Genomic DNA, 23,267 nt, shown 5'->3' on the forward strand with positions numbered 1-23,267 from the left:
TCTGAATTACTTGATCAGTCAGTGTCTGTAAGTAGATGGTAGTATAAGTGATAGAGGTCTCAGTCAGGAAACAGTGTGAGGCCATTTTACAGAACTGAGCTAACCCAAAGACAGATCATTTTTAATGACGCTTTGCTGGATAGCTTTGCTTGCATTTGTTGACTGGAGCACACTGTGTCTAAGGATGCCCCAGGTGAGGATGAGGAGGAAGATGGAGTCAGTGAAGTGGCCAGCCTAGAGGAGCCTAAGGAAGAAGATCAAGGAGAAGGCTATTTGTCAGAAATGGATAATGAACCCCCTGTGAGCGAGAGTGATGATGGCTTTAGCATACACAATGCTACGCTGCAATCCCACACACTGGCAGACTCCATCCCCAGCAGCCCTGCTTCTTCGCAGTTGTGAGTATCTGAGATTCTTTCTTTGAGGTCAAGGCAGTGAAGGTGAGAAGGAGGAGAGGATCTTTTCTTTAATCTTACTTTTTCTTCTTCCCTTTCTTGGCCTGGAACAAACAGTTGACAAGAAATAATTAGGACTTTTTTTTTTGACTTATGCCTAGTGGGGCTCATATATTTCTTTTATTTCAGTTCTGTCTGTAGTGAGGATCAAGAAGCTATTCAGGCACAGAAAATCTGGAAGAAAGCCATCATGCTTGTATGGAGAGCTGCAGCTAATCATAGGTGAGTGGGCTTTACCAATCAGTGGGAACATTTTCTTCTGCTGCTCCTCATTGTTGGTGACTAGAAAAAAGTCTGAGTTGGCTTATATGGGCCTGGGGGCATTGGCTCTTACAACTTTCAGCTGCTTAGATCAAGTTCCCTCACCTGTGCTTCTGGAGGATCGCTAAGTCAGTAATTGTACCTTATTCTTTTTGGACAGGTATGCCAATGTCTTCCTGCAGCCTGTTACAGATGATATAGCACCTGGCTACCACAGCATTGTACAGAGGTAAGCCATGATCTGTTCAGCATGCTGTCTTGCCTGAATTATAAGTTGTCTAGGCTTGGTGGATTTTTGCTTTAGACTGTTAAGTTTAAAGCAGATGTTTTTTGCTGTGAGTAAGGGTGACCAATCATTTGGTCTGATCATTTCAGTGGCTGGATCACCAATGATAGTCTAAAAGAATTAACCCCCTTTATTACCTTTCTCAATACTTAATTTATAGACTGACTTTGGTTTTTGGGTTAAGTGCATGTTTTGGGGTGAGGGGTTAGCATTTGAGTCCTGCCAGCTAAGACTGCCAGGTTGATATGGTAATAATACATTCAGGGATCTAGTTGAGTCCTCTTCCCTTCTCTGTGCCATTTACCCCTGTTCTTTTTTTAGGCCTATGGATTTGTCAACTATTAAGAAAAACATTGAAAATGGACTGATCCGTAGCACAGCTGAATTTCAGCGTGACATTATGCTGATGTTCCAGAATGCTGTAATGTATAATAGCTCAGACCATGATGTCTATCACATGGCAGTAGAAATGCAGCGAGACGTCTTAGAGCAGATCCAGGTACTTTGAGGATCTTTAGTGTTTTAGCAAGGTTGAAATGCAAATACTCAAGGGAAGGATTCATATTGATGTTAGAAAGGGGTGCAGTGGCTTTTACTTGAAATAGCATCAGGAACACAGGAACATAAAATTTTGTTCTTGCTGGATTCATGTTGGTTTTCTCATGTTGGTTTGGTGAAAGTTGTGGGAGAATATGGCCATGCCCATGGCCTGCAGTCATGCATTCCTTAATGACGAGGATCCATTCTGAGAAACGCCTCATTAGGTGATATTTTTGTTGTGTGAACATCATAGTATATACTTACACAAATCTAGACGGTATAGCCTACTACACATTTAGGCTATATGTTACTAATCTTATGGGACCACTGTCGTATATGGAGTCCGTCACTGACCGAAATGTGCAGTGCATGACTATATTCAACCCTTCTTGGGTAATAGCTTTAGTTTCATGGAGTTTTTAAATAAAATTTTTATAAAATGCTGAATGTATATTTTTAAATTACATTAAGTATGTACCTAGCAGACGATCATCAGATAGAGTTTCTTTTCCCTTTTCATCACAGATAACCTATTTGTATCCTGCAGTTGCATTGCCAGGCACCCTTGGCATATTGAACTTGGGATATTGATCTTGAAGGGATGTTGTCTATCTCTGCAGTCTGCCAAATTACTTAAATTGCTGAATGATTTTTGGTTCATCTAGTTTTATTCTCTTTCTCATTATTAGAGCAGAGAGGTTTTTTGTTTTTTGTTTTTTGTTTTTTTAAGGAAGATTAGCCCTGAGCTAACGTCTGCTGCCAGTCCTCCTCTTTTTGCTGAGGAAGACCGGCCCTGAGCTAACATCCGTGCCCATCTTCCTGTACTTTATTCGTGGGATGCCTGCCACAGCATGGGTTGCCAAGTGGTGCCGTCTGCACCCAGGATCCGAACCGGTGAACCCTGGGCCGCCAAAGCGGAATGTGCACACTTAACCACTGTGCCACTGGGCCGGCCCCTAGAGTAGAGAGATTTTGATCCTATATTATAGCAAAAAAAAGTTAGAGCCCTTTGCATTTTCAGATTCTTTGTCATGCACAACTAGAATTAAAACCTAATATGCTGAACTTCTAATCAGTCAATATGTATTTGAATGCTGTTTGCAGAAGGATACTATACAGAGTCCTTCTTACAAAACCCAAGTTGTCTTAATTCTTCCCTACTGGATCAGGTCTCTAAGGCCAACCCTATTTCTTCTACAGCAATTCCTGGCCACACAGTTGATTATGCAAACATCTGAGTCTGGGATCAGTGCTAAAAGTCTTCGAGGGAGAGATTCTACCCGCAAACAGGATGCTTCAGAGAAGGTGAGGAGACCAAGAAAGAGCCTATGTGCTAGTGTTCACTGCCAGAAGTCTGAAGCATCCAAGGAACCTTGTGTTAGTACTTGGTATTGCTGGACTTCTATGTTCCAACAGTGTATAGACATGTAGATCTTAGAATGGTGGTGGTTTGCTTCCATCCAAACATTGAAGAAACTTGCTGTGACTGGAAGGCCCAGTCACATGGGAGAAATTGTGAGCTGAGTGAGTGAATTATTAATTCCTCTGAGAGTGTGCTCGCAAGGTGGGGGAAATGTCTTAGCTTGCAGCAGTTGGGGACCATCAGTTTGTGTTCTAGAGGCATAATGGCCAGATTGCTTTTGGATCTCTTTCCTCTTGTTCTTGAGTTTTTAAATTTTGTCTTTGTGTGTGTGTGGTGCTTATGTCTCTGTCCTGAGGTTTGGGGTGCTTGCGGCTGAAAGTTTCCGTGGAACCTGATCAGTGTTTGTTTGTCCTCTAACAGGACAGTGTCCCCATGGGCTCTCCTGCCTTCCTTCTCTCTCTCTTTGTAAGTATTGAATGGCTGCAAGGGGCGGTGTTGCCACAAAGATTCTCAGCTCCTGCTGGGGGTGGGTGGCAGAGGGAAATTGAACATGCAGACTGTGGCAGTGTCTTGAACTTCTGTTTATTCAGGTCATGGAATAAGAAACTGTGTCGTCTTCCGCATTCCTGTCTTTCTGCATGTGTGTGTGTGTGTTCTGGGTAGGACTGTTTATGAGTTCCCTGGGCTGAAATAAGGTATTCTTGGTAAGGATCTAGGATGCACCTGCTCCTCATTTCTTGACTCCACCTTTTGCCAATTCTTTTCTTACAAGTGGAAGATTGCTTAGAACAGCAGCTGCTAGCTGGCTTTTTAAAAAATGTTCCTTATACCACCAGATATTCAGCACATAGTTCTTTTTGCTTTTTCCCTAATACTAAGTTGCAAGACTGATGCCTGAGACACAAATTTAAGATAAAGATCTCAGTAACAATGACCAATGCATACAATAGTGTCTGGTGGAATTAGAGATAAGCTTATTAGCAAAGATAGTCTAAAGACTTTCAGTCTTTTCTGCCATGAATTGAATGACTCTGTGACTCTGTTGTTCATTATGGGGCACTGAGGCATGATGTAATGGAAGGGCATCAGGCTAGAAAACCACATGATCTTAAATTCACCGGATTATCTCTTGGAGCCTTGTTTTCCTCATCTGTGTGATGGAGCTAATATAATGAGGTACCTGTCCAGCCTACCTCACAGGGATGTTGTGAGGGTAAAATAAGATAATAGATATGGAACTGGCTTGAAAAAAAATTAAAGTGCTATACAAATGCAAGGTGGTATTTTTATTCTTACTGTTGTCTCAAAGGCAACTTGTGTTCATGAGCTCTAAAAATTTTAGAGTCCTTGCCTGTTAGAAATGTAAAAATGGCCTGGCCCAGCAAAAGTGTTCACTAGTTCATCTCGCCTACAGGCCTCAGCCTGTACCACGGACAGAACACTATAATCTCCATTCTTTCTTGTTGGCCTGCAACAGTGACTCTGGATCCCCAAGCAATTGGCTGGCTGTTGCAAGGCTGGTTAATAGGATCTTTTATCTATTGAAGACAGCAAAATATTGCACAAGAGGAAGGAGCTGGGCTGCAGGGAGAGAGCAGCAGATGGAAAGAAGCCTTCTGATTGTCCTGATCTCATGGAAAACAACTGTCAGGAGGTGCTAGGGAACTAGTGCCAGGGTCAGTCTGCAGGAAAGGCCTTTCTTATAGGGACCAACAGCTGGACAGGTATGTTAGCCAAGAATCTCACTATCCACTGCCCTTTCTGACTCTCCCACCTTTCTTTTACTCTTCCTGTTCCTTTGTATATGATTTGGGGCCTGGGTGGGATGACTGATAGTCATTCTGTGGGACCCCAGGTAAACTCTGGCGCCCTCTTTGGTGGGCAGGAGCACGACTCTCTGTCCTCTATTTCCTCTTACAAACTACTACCAGGTGCTTTTTAGCCTACTCTATGGGAAGACAGATATATATACCCCTCATTTCCTGGATTTTTCTGCTGATTCTCTTCCCCACTCCCCCAAAAAACCAAATCCCCAGCATTCTTGTTGCACCTTCTCTGTTACTTCCTAACCAACTCATTCATGCTGCCTTTCTTTGTTTGCCTCTCATTTAGGATGGGGGAACCCGGGGCCGTCGCTGTGCCATTGAAGCAGATATGAAGATGAAAAAATGAAGCCTCAGAGTACACTTATCAGGCTGAACCTGAAATAGAAGTAAACAAGATAGAGCTTGGGCTTGTGGGCCCAGTTCCAGAAGTGGAAGTTACAGAAGAGGAGGCGCCTGGGCCATGTGACATGAACTGGGAAAATCTCTTTCAGAGAGTTGGAGTAACACAATTGCCTGTTTTAGGGCAAAAATCATGGGCTGTGTTAATGTCCTACTGTGTAGCTAGCAGATTGTAGCTAGTTTGTACTGTCTTGTGAAGTGTACAGACTTTCTTTAAAAAAACTCTGTGAAATGTGTATGTATACAATAAACTCTGAAAGAAAAGAAAACTCTAGCCTTGGTGTGTTCTTTGTGTGTGTGTATGTGTAACTTGTGATTTCTTCTGCATAATAACTTTCATCATTTGTGAGAGTGAGATTGTTAGAGGGGATAGTGGTCTTGTAGTATGAATTGTTCTTCTACAGCTCAGAGAAGGTAAGTAACCAAGATTGAATTTATAATTAATATTTTAAAGTGTTGCATTGTACAATAAGGACTATATTATTCAACTTTTCTTGAATTTTTGGGAAAACTTAAGGTTTTCAGAGTTCTGTTCCTGGCATTGTTTAAAGAAGATTTGAGCATGGATGTGGGTAGCACTGATTTTTATCCCGGACATTTGTCCTCCTTAATACTATCTTTGCAGGTGGTATTTCTGGGATAGTATTTTACTATTCCTTCTATCTTTTTCTCTGTGTAGGGTTCTTGTGTGTTTTAGAATTCATACCATTGATGTTTGAAGGCTAAACTCAGTTTAAGAGTTAGCAAATTTATCACCTGAGTTTATTCCCACTTCTCTTATTAAGTAAAAACTATCTCAGTGAAATGAATTAGTTAGAAGTCTTATTATAAAGAGATGGAGATTGATAAAGTATTATCTAGTACTTTGAGCCTTCTTGAGAAAGATGGGTTTTAGAAAGATGATTAGAAGTCACAGATCTTTTTGGCTTAGAACTAAAGCTTGTTAGGATACTAAGGAAATAGAAGATACTGTCCTTGTGAGGTGAGAGAGAGGAGTTCAGTCAATCTAGGAGTTAGTTAGAAAATTAAACAACTACAGGATATTCCCAAAACAGTCTGCAAACATGCATGTGAAGTAAGCAATGAAACCCTGAAGGTTGGAGAAGTTTGTGGAGGAGGTGGTCCATTAAAGGACACAGATTTTGAGTTGGTAGAGAAGGTGATGGATGAGCTTTAGCAAGCTGAGTTGAAGGTATAGGCATCTGTGGTGGGAGCAATAAGGAGACCAATGTCATTAGAAGGGATCATATTAAGGAATAGTGAAGTACAGATAACTGGGCCAGTGGGACAAAATAGGGCTTAACGTATGTAGGACTTTGAGTGGCAGATTGAGAAATTTATATCTGAGGTGATAGTTACTGTAAAGCCTTGATTAGGGAGGCTGTCTGTTCAGAGTAGATTGGATTAAAGATAAATGACCAGGAGGCTGTGGCATTTATTTAGGAACAAAGGATGAGCATTGAGAAAAACTGGAAGAAAATTGGGAAGTAGACTTGCTTACTGAATACAAGAGAAGGAAGAGTCAAAACAGGATTAAGAAAATAGTGTTGATAAGGATAAAGAAATTGGGGAGAGCAAATGATTTTGGAGATATTCAGGAAGAAAAGTGATTTTAGTTTTAGAAATGCTGAGTTGAAGTAGGATAGGATACCTAAAGGGAATTGACTTTTGGGTACATGGGGAAGTGAGACCAGAATGCATATAAGAAGTAAAGGTGGAGAGATTTGGGAGCCACTTGAATAGAGATCAAAGTTGAAACCTCAGTTTTTTAAGGAAACATGAATAAGGAAGCAGAGGACCGAGCAAGAACATAGAAGACAAAGATTTATTGAAAGTTGTAAAAGGTAGAGGACAAAGGGGTAAGAAAGCCAAGGTAGTGTAGTGTAATGAAAGCAAGGGAAGATATTTTAAAAACTTGATGCTGCGGTTCTCATTCTGAGAAGTCAGAGTTGGATATGACCAGAAGGATGCCACAGGTAATCTTAAGGTGTGCTTTGAAGAGTCAATGGTTGATAGGTTAAAAATGTCTATATGCTGAGAAAGAATCCTTTGTTCCTCAAATTTATTGCCTTGCCATTGAGTTTAAGGGTGATTTGGGATAGAGGACTTCTGTTCAGTTAGCTATGCTCTAGTTTTTTCTCTTCCAGTTGTTCTCATACTCTTTTGGAGTATGAGGAAATCCAAGAAAAAATAATTATTGGGTAACACTGTTTGACGTGGGGCTTTTTCTTTATTCCCAGTGACAGATCATTTGGTCTCCCGGTGTCTCCCTTCAGCTAGCTTTTACTCTTCCTAGTAATGACTGGAAAGAAACTTCTGGCTCCTTATCTTTCTCCTGAACTTGGGAGATGGAAATGCCTTAGGGATATTGATCTGAGTGAATGAAATGCATCTTTTTCTGTGTATTTACAGATGGGACATGAGTGGGTTTGGTTGGATTCTGAACAAGACTATTCGAATGACTCTGAGTTGAGCAACGACTGCAGGTCCCTCTTCAGCTCATGGGACTCCAGTCTGGATCTTGATGTGGGCAGTTGGAGGGAAACTGAGGAGCCAGGTGCTGAGGAACTAGAAGAAAGCAGCCCAGAGAGAGAACCTAGTGAGCTGCTTTTGGGGGATGGAGGCAGTGAAGAATCTCAGGAAGAGGCAGAGCAAGTCAGCTGCCAGAACCTCCTCCACTTTCTCTCTGAGGTAATGGGGAGCCACTATTCCCAAAGTTGGAAAAGTCTCAACTTTCTGAGAGAATGCTTACCTGTACACATTTCTACCACTCTTAATACTGTTTACTAAAATGAAAGCTCCACAGTGGCAGGGACTAAGTTCATTGCTGTGTCTTCAGCACTTGGTGCTAATACAAAATATGTGCCAAATATGTACTTTTTGACTGAATGTTCTAAGACCCCAGTTATTAGGAGCCTGAGTCATAGGAAATGGAATTTCGGTATGCAGGACTGCCTTATGAGTATCCTTGCAATTCGTTCTTTCAGAGTCAGGGGAGGTGACACCCAAACTCTCCTTGAAGCTTATAACATGATGACTTCAAGGCAGTATTTTACAGAGTCCTTATTACCTGGTTAAGGGCTGAGGACCAGAAATGAACAGAATTGGAAAGAGAGTTTATATTTATGTGGCAACTGCACACATTCAGGAGAACCTAGGTCAAGATCAGCAAGAATCCAGTTAAAATGTTGCCACTTCTATCTGCATTCTGCGTCAGACAAAATTTTCCGCAGTTTTGTAGACAGCCACTCTCAACTGATCAGAGTTGACACTTGAGCTGAAAAATTAGAACATAAGCTCCTTGAAGAACCAAGAACCATATCAATCTTGTTTTCTGTTAGGTCCCTAGCAACTAGTCCAGTGCCTGTGTATAGAAGATATTTGATAAATTTTAAATGATTGAATGAATGAATTAACCTATTTGCCGTCTCAGACTTAGTCACAGGGGCAGTATAATCATATGGCATTATTGATATGGATGATGATTTCCATTGGTGTTCCTATGCATCTAACAATAAACTATGATTGCAGGTAGCCTATTTAATGGAGCCATTATGCATTAGTAGCAAAGAATCAAGTGAAGGCTGCTGCCCTCCATCTGGTACCAGACAAGAGGGAAGGGAAATTGAAGCCGCTGAAGGAGAAGGGGAGCCCTTCAGAGAGCCTGAAGAGCTTTCAGCCAAGGTAGACCCCTTGGTAGTTGAAAAGAGGTCACTGGGAGAAAATAGAAGCCTGGAGGTGGCTCCAGCTCCTTCAGATATTTGTGCAGTTCAGGGACTACCCACAGAGAGTGAAGAGGTAAGTGAATAATTTAAACCAGCAGTCAGATTGGTCCTCCACACAGGGAAGCAGAACAGCGTGGTTAGAGCACATAGGCTAACTCCTGAAGTTCAGCTAACCTGGGTCCAGATCCTGGTTTCAGCACCAATTAGTTGTGCCACCTTAGGCATGTGAGTGAACATTTTAGAACCTCAGTTTACTCTGCTGTAAATGGATTATAGTGTTCTTTCCTCACAGGTTTGCTGTGAGGTTTAAATGAGACAATTCATTTAAAGCACTTAGCATAGTGCCTGGCTTATAGTAGGCAATCAGTAAAATTTAGAGTGCCATTATCATTAATATTATCTGACCAGCTAGACTAGTTAGCTCCAGGGCCACAAGTGATAATGGCAGTTTTAAAAGAATGCAGCATCCGTCTAGAATTGAATTTATTGCTTTTTCACTTTTTCTTGGGGTACAAAGTTCTCCAGCAAGATTGTTACCAATAATTCACTGACAGGTCTAGTTAAGTCACCTTTTTCTAATTTCTTTTATAGCTTTATATAATTGGCCTTTTCTCACCTTAAAGTCAACCTTCCTTTACCCCATACAAGTAAAATTACCTTGCAGATAGTAAATCTCTTTCTAAAGTTTCCTTTGTTTCTTGGCATTCCCAGGGGGAGGTTCAGCAAGAATCCAAAGAGGAGGACCTGGGTGAAGGGTATGTGTCAGAGATGGAAGACCAGCCCTCTGCAGGTGAGTGTGATGATGGCTTCAGCATTCCGGAGACTCCTCTGGTGGATATCCTTTTCAGTCGTGCTACCTCCTCAAAGCTGTAAGTATAGATTTTTATCCGAGGCTCTTAAGTTTCATACTTTTACTTCTATTTATGCCCATTTGAATTTCTTCCCAGGAACATGGATTACTTTTGTAAATTAAAAAAAAGGCAATTAGAGTTGGAAAACAGTAGCAATAGAATTAAGTATAATTTTATTGTATAACTAGAAGTCTGTATGCTTTTCTTTTATAAAACAAGTCTGTTTCATCAACATTAAGAATCTCTTTTATAAATAACCCTTCTCTCTAATTGCTTTCTATTTATTTAGGAAACATTGCTGCATCAGATTGTACCTTAAGTCTAATGTTATGCAAACTATCCTTTTAAATATGCTAAAACAGCTCCTATTAACTTGAAATTCAAAATTATTTTAAAGTTATCATCTCCGTTCTTTCTTTTTCACGAATCTTGGGAAATTGTTTATATAATAGTCTCATCTTTTTATAAATAATTATGAGGCTAAGGGCACATTTTAGAATCTTAATTTTTCCTAAGTGAATTTTTTTTAAATCAGAAAAACAAAGTTTATTGGTTTTTTTTTTTTTTGAGGAAGATTAGCCTTGAGCTAATATCTGCTGCCAATCTTCCTGTTTTTGCTGAGGAAGCCTGGCCCTGAGCTAACGCCCGTGCCCATCTTCCTCCACTTTATATGTGGGATGCCTACCACAGCATGGCTTGCCAAGTGGTGCCATGTCCACACCCGGGATCTGAACCAGTGAACCCCGGGCTGCCGGAGAGGAACATGCGAACTTAACTGCTGCGCCACTGGGCCGGCCCCTAAACAAAGTATTTTTGTTATGGTAATAAATAGTTCTGTTTCTGGGCCTAGCCTTGTATCTATCTATTGAGAGAAGATAACATGATCTCTCTTTTTTTTTTCCTTTACTACATCCCAGATCCACCCACATTATCTGTGGAAAGGCAAGCAAATAGTTATTCTAGCCTTCTTTTGTTTAAGATACCGAACCATGCATATATATTTTTTTAAATAGCAGACTTTAAATTTTGGTTACGCAGAAAGAATACAGCTTAAAATCTAGGTTGTTGAAGAATTGCTTCCTTTGCTTTTCTGTAACTCCCTGTGTAAGTATGAGCAGCTGGCCTATTATGACTATTCAAAAAACAGGAAATCTCTAATCTGGGACATTTTCTTTCATAACATTTCAGCATCTTGAATGGCAAACTACACACTCTTATCTTAGAAATTAGATTAAACACAAAATCTTTATTAGAACGCAATAGATAGTAGTAATTGAGTCTGCTTGGCCAGATAGTTTAAGGGGAGATAGAAAGCTGAGTTCTTGTCTAATCATTGGGGAAGCTTAAAACTTCTTTGAAAGATAGACATTCTCCAAGTGCCTCTTTTCTGGCTTCTCCCTTAGTTTGTATTGACTCGCAGGAGTAAAGAGAAGTAGAGCCTTTGTAGCACCAGTCCAAGTCTGTAGGTCCTTTCCACTCCCACACTTTTACTTGTAGTTTTTTGACATGCATTTCTAAATACATAGAGATAAAGGTAAGCAAGGGATTATTTCTTAAAACATTGCAAAGGTGATTGATTATGAGGTTACAGAACCTAGCGCAGCACCTTTCACATAATGGAAACTTACTAAATATCTGTTGCGTTGGTGTATGAACAAGATTGCACCATACCAAGGAGCTATTGTTCATTCTGGTTTGCTGACTAGAAACAAAGGAAGATGTTTGTTTTAGGCTTTACCTGCCTTGTTTTGATAGGGTTCTGGGTTTAAGGGTATGTTGATTTTTGTGGTATGTAATTTAGATGAGGTGAGATGTTGCATCATGAAAATGAGTAGTTATGTAGAGTTGCTCAAATTGGATAAAAGTAAAACGAGATGTGAGTTGTGCTCAAATGAACGCACACAATACAGTACATAAAGCAAAATGAGGGTGCAAAACCTTAGGTGTGAAGAGAGCCCATTTAGAGAGTATAATGTAGTGTGTAAAGTGGGAAGTGCAACATGATGTTTAACTTTGGAGTAAACAGAAAACTTGCCAACTGGGAAAACTATAAAATGACATAAAACATTGCAGCTCCAGAGAAAAACTAAATAAATTAGGCAGTTTAGCCCAGAGAAGGAAGGGCCCTGAGGAGAAATGAATTTTTCTTAGGTATTTTAACTATTACTATATAGAAGAGAGTGAAAAGGAAAAATGTTTAAATTGTAGCATTCAGATGAAACATAAGAGAATTCCTTGGAATGTGAAACCAAGTATTTCTTTCTCTGGAAGTATAGGAGAAATACTTATTAATGTGGCATATTTCTGCATAAAAACAGGATCAGATTCATTTATTAAATACTTAATCGAGCACCTACTATGTGCCAGGCACTTGTGAAACATCAGTGAACAAAGATCACTTTCATAGACCAGTTCTTTAGAGTCACAGGTGCTGAAGAGCAAATCAGCAAGTCCAAGAGGCAATTGTAGATTTGTAGTATGCTTTATGAAGTAACCACTTCATTCGATAATAGTGACCAATGAGAGAATACTTACAGAATTTGGGGTCTCTTATGGAAGCATTAAATATGTTTTTATTCTTATGGTGTTATTTCCTTCAGATGTTAACTAGGAACACTATGTGTTGAGAAAACTTCTTTGCCCACCTTGGGGAGACAGAATACCATTTGTGAAGTTACTGTTTCTTTTCTGTCCTATTTTGTCCCATAGGTCTGATCTAGGCCAGAGTGACCCTGTTCAGGATCATTTGCTATTTAAGAAGACTCTCCTGCCAGTCTGGAAGATGATTGCCAGTCACAGGTAGGTCTCTTAGCCATTCTTGGCATTCACAGCCACACTTCTCGTTTAGAGCAACTTTCCAGAATTTCTTCATCCTCTCTTGGTTTGTCCTTTAACAGGTTCAGCAGTCCATTTCTGAAGCCTGTGTCAGAAAGGCAGGCCCCAGGATACAAGGATGTGGTGAAAAGGTCAGTGGAAAAGGGGTCAAGAAAGGTTGGTTGCTTTTATATATGTCTTTTCATACTTTGTTTCCCATCTATTAGATTATGTCCTTATTTCATTTACATTACTTACAAATTCAAGATGTATTTTATAGCTGAATAAGTTTGTAAAGTTATGGTGAGCTCAGTCTTCATTTGAGAAGGAAGGCAGGGAACAAAAGGATAATATAGGTTTTTGTTTTCAGTATTGGCTTTTTTTTTTTTTTTTTTTTTGAGGAAGATTAGCCCTAAGCTAACATCCATGCCCATCTTCCTCTATTTTATATATGGGATGCCTGCCACAGCATGGCTTCATAAGCAGTGTGTAGGTCCACACCCAAGATCTGAACCAGGGGACCCTGGGCTGCTGGAGCAGAGTGCACAAACTTAACTGCTACACCAGTGGGCTCGCCCCTCAGTATTGGCTTTTAAGTAAAATGATCCATTCATTATTATCTTACATTAGCCTTTGGTAGTTTTTGACACTGTTCTGTTGGAGCAAAACATTAAAAGGAAACACCGTCTTTATTCAGCCAGTTATAGGTGTGCTAAGGCAAAGATGGTAATCCCAATGGATGTTACAAACATTGGATGATTGCGGTATTTTGGATTTTTATAGCATAATTGGTCGAAAATGCTGTCATAAAGCAGTGTGTTACTTACTTGTAAAATTGAACCAAAGTTGTTTTATTTAGCAAGATCTGGTAATTTAATAAAATGACTGATTTTAATCTTTGTTCCAATTAATTTTGCTTGAGATTTGTGAAAAATCACTGATTTTGGCACAATAAACTAATACTACATTAACAGAAAAAAAAAATAAAAGTAAGAAAAAAAAAGCAGTGTGTTAATGGAGTATGAAAGAACAGGAAAGTACCTTTGGAGACAGACTCCTTTATTCTCTGGAGGAGGAAACTAAGGCTCAGAGGTGGTCATGACTTGCCTGTGATCAATAGTGAACAGCACAGCTAGAACTAAACCCCAGATCCCTACCTCCCAGTTCAGCCCTCTTTCTACACTGCTGTGCCTTCTCTTATATACCCACTTTCTATATCTCATTAAATAATTATTTATCCTAATATTCACTTGATTCTCACTCTTTTCATCTCCATGAAAGAAGAAAAAATTCTTAGCTTTTGATTATGTATTAAGAGAAGTAGATTAAATACCTAGTATATAACTACACATTGTAAACAGTCAGTCAGTAACTACCATGTAGTTACAATGATCGTTGGAGCTCTTTACAACTTTGGTACTTGGGGTCAGCACTCCCCCTACAATAATAGAGTGTAGTGGCTGGGCCTCAGGGCTCTGGAGTCAGGCTGCCTCTGAATTGCAACTGGGGCTGTGTGACTTTGGGCAAGTAATTAACCTCTTTAGATCTCAGTTTCCTCATTGCCAGTTGGTGATAATAATGATACCCACTTTATAGGTTTACTGAAAGGATCAAGTGAGTTCATATACCTAGCATTACGCTTGGCCTGTTGTACACAGTCAAATGTTAGCTGCTGATGCTATTTTATTATCTGATGGGGATTATTATCTTTATTACTGTTTTCATTAAGAGCTGGGTAGTTCTCCAAGAGAACGTATTAGGTCACCCACCGCATGTTCCACATGAAGGTTTGATTTCCTCTGGTTTCTCTTGGCCGCCTCTAGACCCATGGACTTGACTAGCCTGAAAAGGAATCTGTCTAAGGGACGGATTCGCACCATGGCTCAGTTCCAGAGGGACCTGATGCTGATGTTCCAAAATGCTGTGATGTACAATGACTCTGATCATCATGTATACCATATGGCTGTGGAGATGCAGCGAGAAGTCTTGGAGCAGATTCAGGTACTGTACATAGAGAACTGCAAGAAAAAGGAGAGTAGTCTCTGGAATCTGATTTTAGAAAGTCTGTGAGACTAAGGGTGATGTTGAAGTGACCTTGTGCTCCTAGAGTTTGTGTTTAGAGGTGATTCAAGGCCCTGAAGGATTGACGTACGTGCTAGTTAAGAAAACCCTGAGCCTCTGCAAGACCAGCTTTAATAGATAGTGAAGTAAAGTAGTCCAGGAAAGCAGGCAGCCGTGAAGAGCTCTCAAGAGAGCTGGGGATAGATAAAGTAACAGGAGCTCCTGCTTCCCAAGCTTCAAGTTAGAGGGCTAAACATGCAAACCAGAGGCTGGAGTCACTTTCTATATTTTGGTTGCTACACTTGTTATTAGTGTATGTTCACACTGTCCCATCTGTAGGGGATAAGACATATAGCCAGAAGAAAACATTTGAGGGTTTCTTTTATGGGCAGCATCATACTTTAAGGAAAACAGCATAGTCAAATCTCTTTGCAGAAAAATAAAATTGCATTCAAACCTCTGTTGCTTTGAAGATTCATAGCTTGTTATCTGCCTTGACCCTGTAGGTGCTGAGTATTTGGTTAGACAAAAGAAGAGACTTAAATAGTCTGGAGTGAGAAGCAGCCGACTTCATGGATGGTGGAAAACCTGTCTTGTTAACCTGGAGCCGCTACCCTGAACTTTTCTGGAATTTGGACCTCTCATTGAGACTCTGGCCCACAGAGGCTCCCACTACTTGTTTACCACTTCTCAGTTGTCTTTTCTAATAAGAATAATGCCTTAACTCACAACCAAGGAGTCAAAGGTGCCTGTGGTCATAATATATAGAAAATGGGGAGAGCTGAGCTTTGGGTTATGCCATAAATGTTGTCCACATCTTTGTTCCATAGGCTTAATTTAGAGGTAACTAGATTAGACATCTTATTACTCCTCTATAAATAAATGTTATTTCACAAGTCAAAGATTGCTTTTTAATGATGACAGAAGGTGGGAATAGGGGGGACAGTATCATCTGGTGAAATGAGTAAGGTATTTGACATGAGTTTTCTTCCATACACTGTTTGGAAGGAGGTGGGGTAGGATGAGGGGAGAGTGTATGTGATTTGCTTCATCATTTGTAAAGTGGAGATAATTGAAGTGTCCTTCAAATGTCTAGGAGGATGAGATAAGATAAATTATGAGAAATGCTGAAAGACATCTAGTCTTCTAAGATTTGCAAGGGGGATAAAAACGCCTGTGACTGGCTCCCTGTCTTGATTAAAAGGAACCGGCCAGAGGCTGTGAAGCACTCTGCTGGGATTGGCCCTCTGCAGCCACCGTCCTTAAGCAGGGCTTCAGGTCTCCTAGAAACCAGTTGTGGTGGCACTGGAGGAGAGGTGTTAAGGTGAGTCCCAGACAAGGGTCGGACTCGGAATCTGCAGCTGCAGCCCCGAAGGGCCCAGGGGACCTAGAGATTCTGCTTTCCAAACAGGCCTGACCTTCTGCGTGGTTGTTCCTGCCGGGCGGGGCTGGGCGGGGACAGGCGTAGCAGGCAGCTCATCTGCTGCTGGAGTGGCCGGAGGGATTGCCGACTCAGTCTGTTGTTGCTGCCCCGAGACTCTGCGCCAGTCCTAGGCCCTCGGATTGTCCCTTGACCTCTCCACCTCGAAAGCGCTTAGGAAAACCCAGAGCACGACTTAGTCGCAGAGTAGAAATCGTATTACTGAGACAGTGCTTATAGAAAAAGATCCGCAATTTCTAACTTTATAAATTAATAAAATCAAGCACCTAATGCTATTCTTAATCACGATTACATTAAATTTGGGGTGGGGGAATGCATGTCATTGCAGTTGATACCTGTCAAGAATCTCTTAAATTGTACCCTGAAAAACCAGAATGGAGATATCAATGCCCCCACCTCAGATATATGTAGAAAAAACTCTGGCCATTATCAAACCAGATATTGTTGACAAGGAGGAGGAGATACAAGATATTATTCTCAGATCTGGATTCACCATTGTTCAGGTAACTTCTGGGCACGTGATCGTGTCTTTTTCTCTCTGCTCCTTTTTTTATGTTTATGCAAATATGTTAATCTGTTTAGATCCTCAGTATTTAGCATTAAATTTAGGTTTATTCTTCTAAGTATAAAAGTTATATGTGATAGCTTTAAAAAAATTTTTTCACACTTCAAAAGGATGTGAGAAGTAAAATTCCTTTTCCTTTCACCTGTTCTCTCCCACCCCAACTCCCAGGCTCCAGAGAGAGGCAACCACTGAACACTTTCTGTTCTTCCAGGATTTTTTTAATGCATTTAAAAACATTTTTCCCCCCATAAAATAGGACAATCCCTCTCCCTCGACACCCTTCCACGTGAAGATTTGATTTCCTCTGGTTTCTGTTGGCCATTTGTAGACCCATTTACTTAACTAGCCTGAGATCTAAGGAAAAAAGCAAATTAAAAAGATACTGAGATACCATCTGGCAAAAATGTAAAAGTAAATGGCGCAGCCCCTTTGGAAGGGAATCTGGTGATTATTTTATCAATATTACAGAGGCATTTACCCTTTGACCCAGCATTCCTACTTCTGGGAACCCTTCCTGTAATCCATGTATTAATATGAGATGACATATATACAAGTTATTTTTTGCAGCATTGTGTATTTACCACCAAAAGGTTGAAAACAGCCCAGCGTTATAAACTCTAGCGAATCCACCAAATTGAATACTATGTGACTGATTGTAAAAAGAATAAGGAACCCTCTGTTACGAAAAAAAAAAGCAAGATTCAGAACAATGTGTAACAACCTTTTGTCATAGAGAAAAAGTGATATATATTCATGCTTGCCAGTATTTGCAAAATGAAACACTAAGAGATAAATAAACATAATAGTTGCGAGGCCAGCCTGGTGGTGCAGAGGTTAAGTTCGCACATTCTGCTTCTCAGCAGCCGCTGGTTCAGATCCTGGGTGTGGGCATGGCACTGCTTGGTAAAAGCCATGCTGTGCAGATGTCCCACATATAAAGTGGAGGAAGATGAGCACGGATGTTAGCTCAGGGCCAGTCTTCCTCAGAAAAAAGAGGGGAATTGGCAGTAATTAGCTCAGGGCTAATCTTCCTCAAAAAAATAAAAAAAGTTGCCAATTGAAGGCAGGGAAGAACAGGGTAGATTAGGACCAGGATATACCTTTTTATATTGCTTTGAATTTTTTAACCCTGTAAGTATATTACCCATTAATTTTAGAAAAAAACAAATATAAAAATAAGATAAAGATATCCATTTAAGTTTTTAAAAAAGTCCATCGTTTAAAAAGAATTAGTGACAAACTTAAATGGTTAATGTTAATTATAAATTAAAAATTAGTATAAATATTAATATTTAACACTTTGCCTAGTCAGCAGTACATTTCAGACCAAAGAAGGCCTTGGTATATTGTATGCTGCTTTTTTGTTTTAATCGTGATAAAATATATACAACATAAAATTTACCGTTTTAACCTTTTTTTTTTTTTGAGGAAGATTAGCCCTGAGCTAACTGCTGCCAATCCTCCTCTGCTTTATATGTGGGGTGCCTACCACAGCATGGCTTGCCAAATGGGGCCATGTCCGCACCCAAGATCCGAACCGGTGAACCCTGGGCTGCCGGAGAGGAACATGCGAACTTAGCCGCTGTGCCACGGGGCCAGCCCCAACCATTTTAACCATTTTTAGGTGTAGAGTTCAGTGACATTAAGCACATTGATGTTGTTGTGCAACCATCACCATTATCCATCTCTAGAACTTTTTCATCATTTCAAACTGAAACATTGCACCCATTAAACACTGACTCTCTGTTTACCCCCTCCCTAGGCCCTGGTAACTACTATTCTATTTCCTGTCTTTATGACTTTGACTATTCCAGGTATCTCATGTAAGTGGAATCATACAATATTTGTCCTTTGTATTGTGTGCTTTTAAGATAGGCTTTATTGTAGTTGGGAATCCATTGAACTTGAGGCTTACTTGTCCCATCTAGGGAAAACCTTCTGAAAAATGATGTGTCCTTTCAGTAGGTGGCAGTCTTTCCTTCACAAACTCATGGTTCCTTTTCTGATATTATTTAGTACCAGTGCTTTTCTTTGTGAAAATATTCATTCAAATTCTAAAATATTTTACCTGATCTAGTGACCAATGGATTCATTGATTCATTATCAACTTTAATTTAAGATGAGCCCTTCATTTTTATAATTATGCTGCATTAGCCAGCACACCTGCAGAAAGTAGCTTCCCCTGCTTGCTAAGGGGTATGTGGCAGGTAAGGGCTTACATTGTGACGGATGAGATTTTTATTTTTTAACCCAGCAACAGCAAGACTCCACACTAATATGCATAAGAATCACAAATACTAGCATGTCTTAGTTTTAAATAACAGAATCGTGGATTATACTAAATCAGGTGCTGTTGTAACTTGTCAAATTTCTTCTATTTCTCAACTATATGAATTTCAATATGAGCACAGATACAGCACCTTTTTTGTAGTAATTTGTTCTTGCCTGGTGAGAATGTCATGTTTGTCCAGTAGAGCCTGTTTGTACCAGTGCTGACCCACCTAGGTAAACATCTTTCCAGGCTTCTTGCTCTGGACAACCTAGGTTCCTCAGTACAAATCAAGCAATTTTACCAAGTTTCTCAAACCTGAGGACACATGATAGTTTTGGAAGGGGCTTTAAAAGGTAGGTCGCTTGGTAAAATTTACACTGTACTCTCAGGAAAATCTAACCCATTTTAGAAAGATGGATTTCTGCCTCAATCATGGAAATTTTTCAACCTTCACCTGGTGACTTATCTCCATGTTTCATCATCCTTACTCCAGCCAGAATTCTTCCTTGACGTCTACTTTGAATCCCTCTCTTATATTTTGAGCCTTTTCCCTCATGATCCACTTTTAGTGGAACTGAAAAACAGTAGTGATGAATGATTTTTTTTTTTTTAAGATTTTATTTTTCCTTTTTCTCCCAAAGCCCCCTGGGTACATAGTTGTGTATTTTTAGTTGTGGGTCCTTCTAGTTGTGTCATGTGGGATGCCGCCTCAGCATGGCCTGATGAGCAGAGCCATGCCTGTGCCCAGGATTCAAACTGGCGAAACCCTGGGCAACTGAAGCAGAGTGTGTGAACTTAACCACTCTGCCACAGGGCCGGCCCCATGAATAATTTTTTAAAAGCACTCAAATAGCTACTTTTAGGGAAAGTATGATACTTTCCAGTAGGAAGAATGACCAACTCAGCTTCTATGATTTTTTAAATTTAATGATTCATTTGTATAGTCTCTCATTTGTGAAGAAAATAACATTTATTTGTCTTAAGCGTTTCATATTCTTTTGAATTGAGAAACTTAATGCCAACTAATTTTTCTTAAGATCACAGTGAATCAACATATTTATTAGCAGAACCAGAATAAAGAATACACAACTTTCATATTATGCTGAAAAACTTGTTTACTGCCTGGTTATACTGCATGTTATTTCTAAGTACCATAATGAGACCAGCTCCCTAAACTAAAATAGGAAAATTTCACAATAAATAGGATAGTACAACAAATAGATAGGGAAAGATGAATTTGGAATATTATAATGTCCAATTTTGTTATTTTAATGTATACAAAGTATATATTAACAAAATATTATTGATTGGAGTGTTTTTACTTCAAGAAGGGGGTATTGCAAATTTGTCATTAACAAACTGTGTTGAAGAAGGCTGCCAAACAGGAATGATTTTTCTTAATTAGGTTAAATCTTTTTTTTTTTTAACTGAAATAACATTGCTTTATAACATCATATAAATTTCAGGTGTACGTCATTATATTTCGATTTCTGTGTAGACTATGTCATGTTCACCACCCAAAGGCTAATTATCATCCATCGCCATACACATGTGCCTGGTCACTCCTTTCACCCTCCTCCCTCACCACTTCCCCTAGAGTAATCACCAATCTAATTTCTGGGTCTATGTGTTTGTTTGTTGTTTTTATCTTCTCCTTATGAGTGAGATCATAGGTATTTGACTTTCTCTGTCTTATTTCACTTAGCATAATGCCCTCAAGGTCCATCCATGTTGTTGCAGATGGCAAGATTTCTTTCTTTTTTTTTTTTTTATAGCTGAGCAGTATTCCATTGTATGTATATACTACATCTTCTTTATCCACTTGTCGCTTGATGGCACTTAGGTTGTTTCCAAGTCTTGGCTATTGTGAATAATGATTCAATGAAAATAGGAGTGCATATATTTTTATGCATTCGTGTTTTCATGTTCTTTGGATAAATACCCAGAAGTGGAAAAACTGGATCATATGGTAGATCTATTCTTAATTTTTTGAGGAATCTCCATACTGTTTTCTATAGTGGCTGCACCAGTTTGCATTCCCACCAGCAGTGTATGAGAGTTCCCTTTTCTCCACATCTCCAACACTTGTTATGTCTTGTCTTGTTAATTATAGCTATTCCGATGGGCATGAGGTGATACCTCATTGTAGTTTTGATTTGCATTTCCCTAATAATTAGTGATGTTGAGCATATTTGCATGTGCCTGTTGGCCATCTGTATATCTTCTTTGGAAAAATGTTTTTAGATCTTTTGCTCATTTGTTAATTGGGTTGTTTGCTTTTTTGTTGTTGAGATGTATGAGCTCCCTATATATTTTGGATATCAACCCCTTATCAGATATATGGTTTGCAAATATCTTCTCCCAATTGTTAGGTTGTCTTTTCTTTTTGTTAATGATTTCCTTTGCTGTGCAGAGCTTTTTTGTTTGATGTTGTCCCTTTTGTTTATTTTTTCTTTTGTTTTCCCTTGCTTGGCCAGACATGGTATTTGAAAATATGCTGCTAAGACTGATGTTGAAAAGTGTACTGCCTATGTATTCTTTTAGAAGTTTTATGGTTTCAGGTCTTTCATTCAAGTCTTTAATCCATTTTAAGTTAAGTTTTGTGTATGGTGTAAGATAATGGTCTACTTTCATTCTTTGCATGCGTCTGTCCTGTTTTCCCCAACACCGTTTACTGAAGAGACTTTCATTTCTTCATTGTATGTTCTTGGTTCCCTTGTCGAAAATTAACATAGATGTGTGGGTTTATTTCTGAGCTCTCAGTTCTGTTCCATTGATCTGTGTGTCTGTTTTTGTACCAGTACCATGCTATTTTGATTACTATAGCTTTGTAATACATTTTGAAATCAGGGAGTGTGATGCCTCCAGTTTTATTTTTTCTCAGGATTCCTTTGTCTATTGGGGGTCTTTTGTTGTTCCATATAAATTTTAGGATTCTTTGTTCTGTTTCTGTGAAAACTATCATTGGAATTTGATAGGGATTGCGTTGAATCTGTAGATTGTTTTAGGAAGTATGGACATTTTAACTATGTTCTTCCAATCCAAGAGCACAGAATATCTTTCCATTTCTTTGTGTCTTCTTCAGTTTCTTTCGACAATATTTTATAGTTTTCAGCATACGAGTCTTTCACCTCTTTGGTTAAATTTATTCCTAGGTATTTTATTCTTTTTGTTGCAATCGTAGATGGGATTGTATTCTTAATTTCTCTTTCTGCTACTTTGTTTTTAGTGTATAGAAATGCAACTGGGGGCTAGCCTGGTGGTCAAGTGGTTAAGTTTGCACACTCTACTTTGGCAGCTGAGGTTCTCTGATTTGGATCCTGGGCACAGACCTACACACTGCTCATCAAGCTATGCTGTGGTGGCATCCCATATAGAAGAACTAGAGTGACTTACAACTGGGATATACAACTGTGTACTGGGACATTGGGAAGAAGAAAAAAGAAATGCAACTGATTTTTGTATGTTGATTTTATATCCTGCAACTTTACTGTATTCATTTGTTATTTCTAAAAGTGTTTTGGTGGGTTCTTTAGGGTTTTCTGTATATAAAATTGTGTCATCTGCAAATAGTGATGGTTTTACTTCTTCCTTTCTAATTTGGATCCCTTTTATTTTTTTATTTTATTTCTTGCCTGATTGCTCTGGCTAGAACTTCCAGTACTATGTTAAATAAGAGTGGTGAAAGTGGGCATCCTTGTCTAGTTCCTGTTCTTAGAGGAATAGCTTTCAGTTTTTCTCTGTTGAGTATGATATTAGCTGTGGGTTTGTCATATATGGCCTTTATTATGTTGATGTATTTTCCTTCTGTACCCATTTTATTCAGAATTTCTATTATAAATGGATGCTTTATCTTGTCAGATGCTTTCTTTGCATCTGCTGAGATGATCATGTGGTTTTTATTCTTCGTTTTGTTAATGTGGTATATCACAGTGATTGATTTGTGGATGTCGAACCACCCCTGCATCCATGGAATAAATCCCACTTGATCATGGTCTATGATCTTTTTAATGTATTGTTATATTTGATTTGCTAGTAGTTTGCTGAGGATTTTTGCACTGATGTTCATCAATGATATTGGCCTGAAGTTTTATTTTTTTGTGTTATCCTTGTCTGGGTTTTGGTATCAGGGTAATGTTTTCCTCATAGAATGAGTTAGGAAGCTTCCCCTCCTCTTCAGTTTTTTGCAATAGTTTGAGAAGGAAAGGTATTAAGTCTTCTTTGAATGTTTGGTAGAATTCGCCAGGGAAGCCGTCTGGTTCTGGACTTTTATTTTTGGGGAGGTTTTTGATTACTGTTTTGATCTCCTTACTGGTGATTGGTCTATTCAGATTCTCTATTTCTTCTTGATTCAGTTTTGGAAGGTTGTATGATTCTAAGAATTTATCCATTTCTGCTAGATTATCCA

General features: G+C 39.3%; 2 protein-coding genes across 21 annotated transcripts in view; both read left to right on the forward strand.

The window, feature by feature from the left end:
- The window catches only part of BRD8 (bromodomain containing 8), a 30,284-nt gene extending 14,801 nt beyond the window's left edge, over window positions 1–15,483 (forward strand). For 2 of the 15 annotated variants that reach the window (XR_011525557.1, XR_011525559.1), the window contains 13 exons: window positions 184–398; window positions 585–677; window positions 877–945; window positions 1,324–1,501; window positions 2,743–2,847; window positions 3,326–3,370; window positions 7,543–7,821; window positions 8,662–8,928; window positions 9,567–9,724; window positions 12,416–12,505; window positions 12,604–12,697; window positions 14,344–14,521; window positions 15,088–15,483. Coding sequence is in view for 11 of the 15 variants with exons in the window: in XM_070570856.1 (XP_070426957.1) it covers window positions 184–398; window positions 585–677; window positions 877–945; window positions 1,324–1,501; window positions 2,743–2,847; window positions 3,326–3,370; window positions 7,543–7,821; window positions 8,662–8,928; window positions 9,567–9,724; window positions 12,416–12,505; window positions 12,604–12,672; window positions 14,344–14,521; window positions 15,088–15,138 (1,797 nt within the window). In the remaining 4 variants the exon portion in view is untranslated. Of the gene's footprint in view, window positions 1–183; window positions 399–584; window positions 678–876; window positions 946–1,323; window positions 1,502–2,742; window positions 2,848–3,325; window positions 3,371–5,017; window positions 5,400–7,542; window positions 7,822–8,661; window positions 8,929–9,566; window positions 9,725–12,415; window positions 12,506–12,603; window positions 12,698–14,343; window positions 14,522–15,087 lie in introns of those variants that run through there. The other 13 variants (XM_070570856.1, XM_008538974.2, XM_070570857.1 and 10 more) reach the window with 7 other exon arrangements.
- Window positions 15,484–15,776: 293 nt separating this feature from the next.
- Window positions 15,777–23,267, forward strand: part of NME5 (NME/NM23 family member 5) — a 29,442-nt gene continuing 21,951 nt past the window's right edge. The window contains exons 1-3 of one of the 6 annotated variants that reach the window (XM_070570868.1): window positions 15,867–15,905; window positions 16,351–16,525; window positions 22,158–22,320. In XM_070570868.1, the coding sequence (XP_070426969.1) occupies window positions 22,306–22,320 (15 nt within the window). In that variant the 5' untranslated portion in view covers window positions 15,867–15,905; window positions 16,351–16,525; window positions 22,158–22,305. Of the gene's footprint in view, window positions 15,906–16,041; window positions 16,526–22,088; window positions 22,321–23,267 lie in introns of those variants that run through there. The other 5 variants (XM_008538979.2, XM_070570866.1, XM_070570867.1 and 2 more) reach the window with 5 other exon arrangements.

This window comes from Equus przewalskii, chromosome 13 (genome assembly GCF_037783145.1).
Source record: "Equus przewalskii isolate Varuska chromosome 13, EquPr2, whole genome shotgun sequence".
Taxonomy (NCBI): Eukaryota; Metazoa; Chordata; class Mammalia; order Perissodactyla; family Equidae; genus Equus; species Equus przewalskii.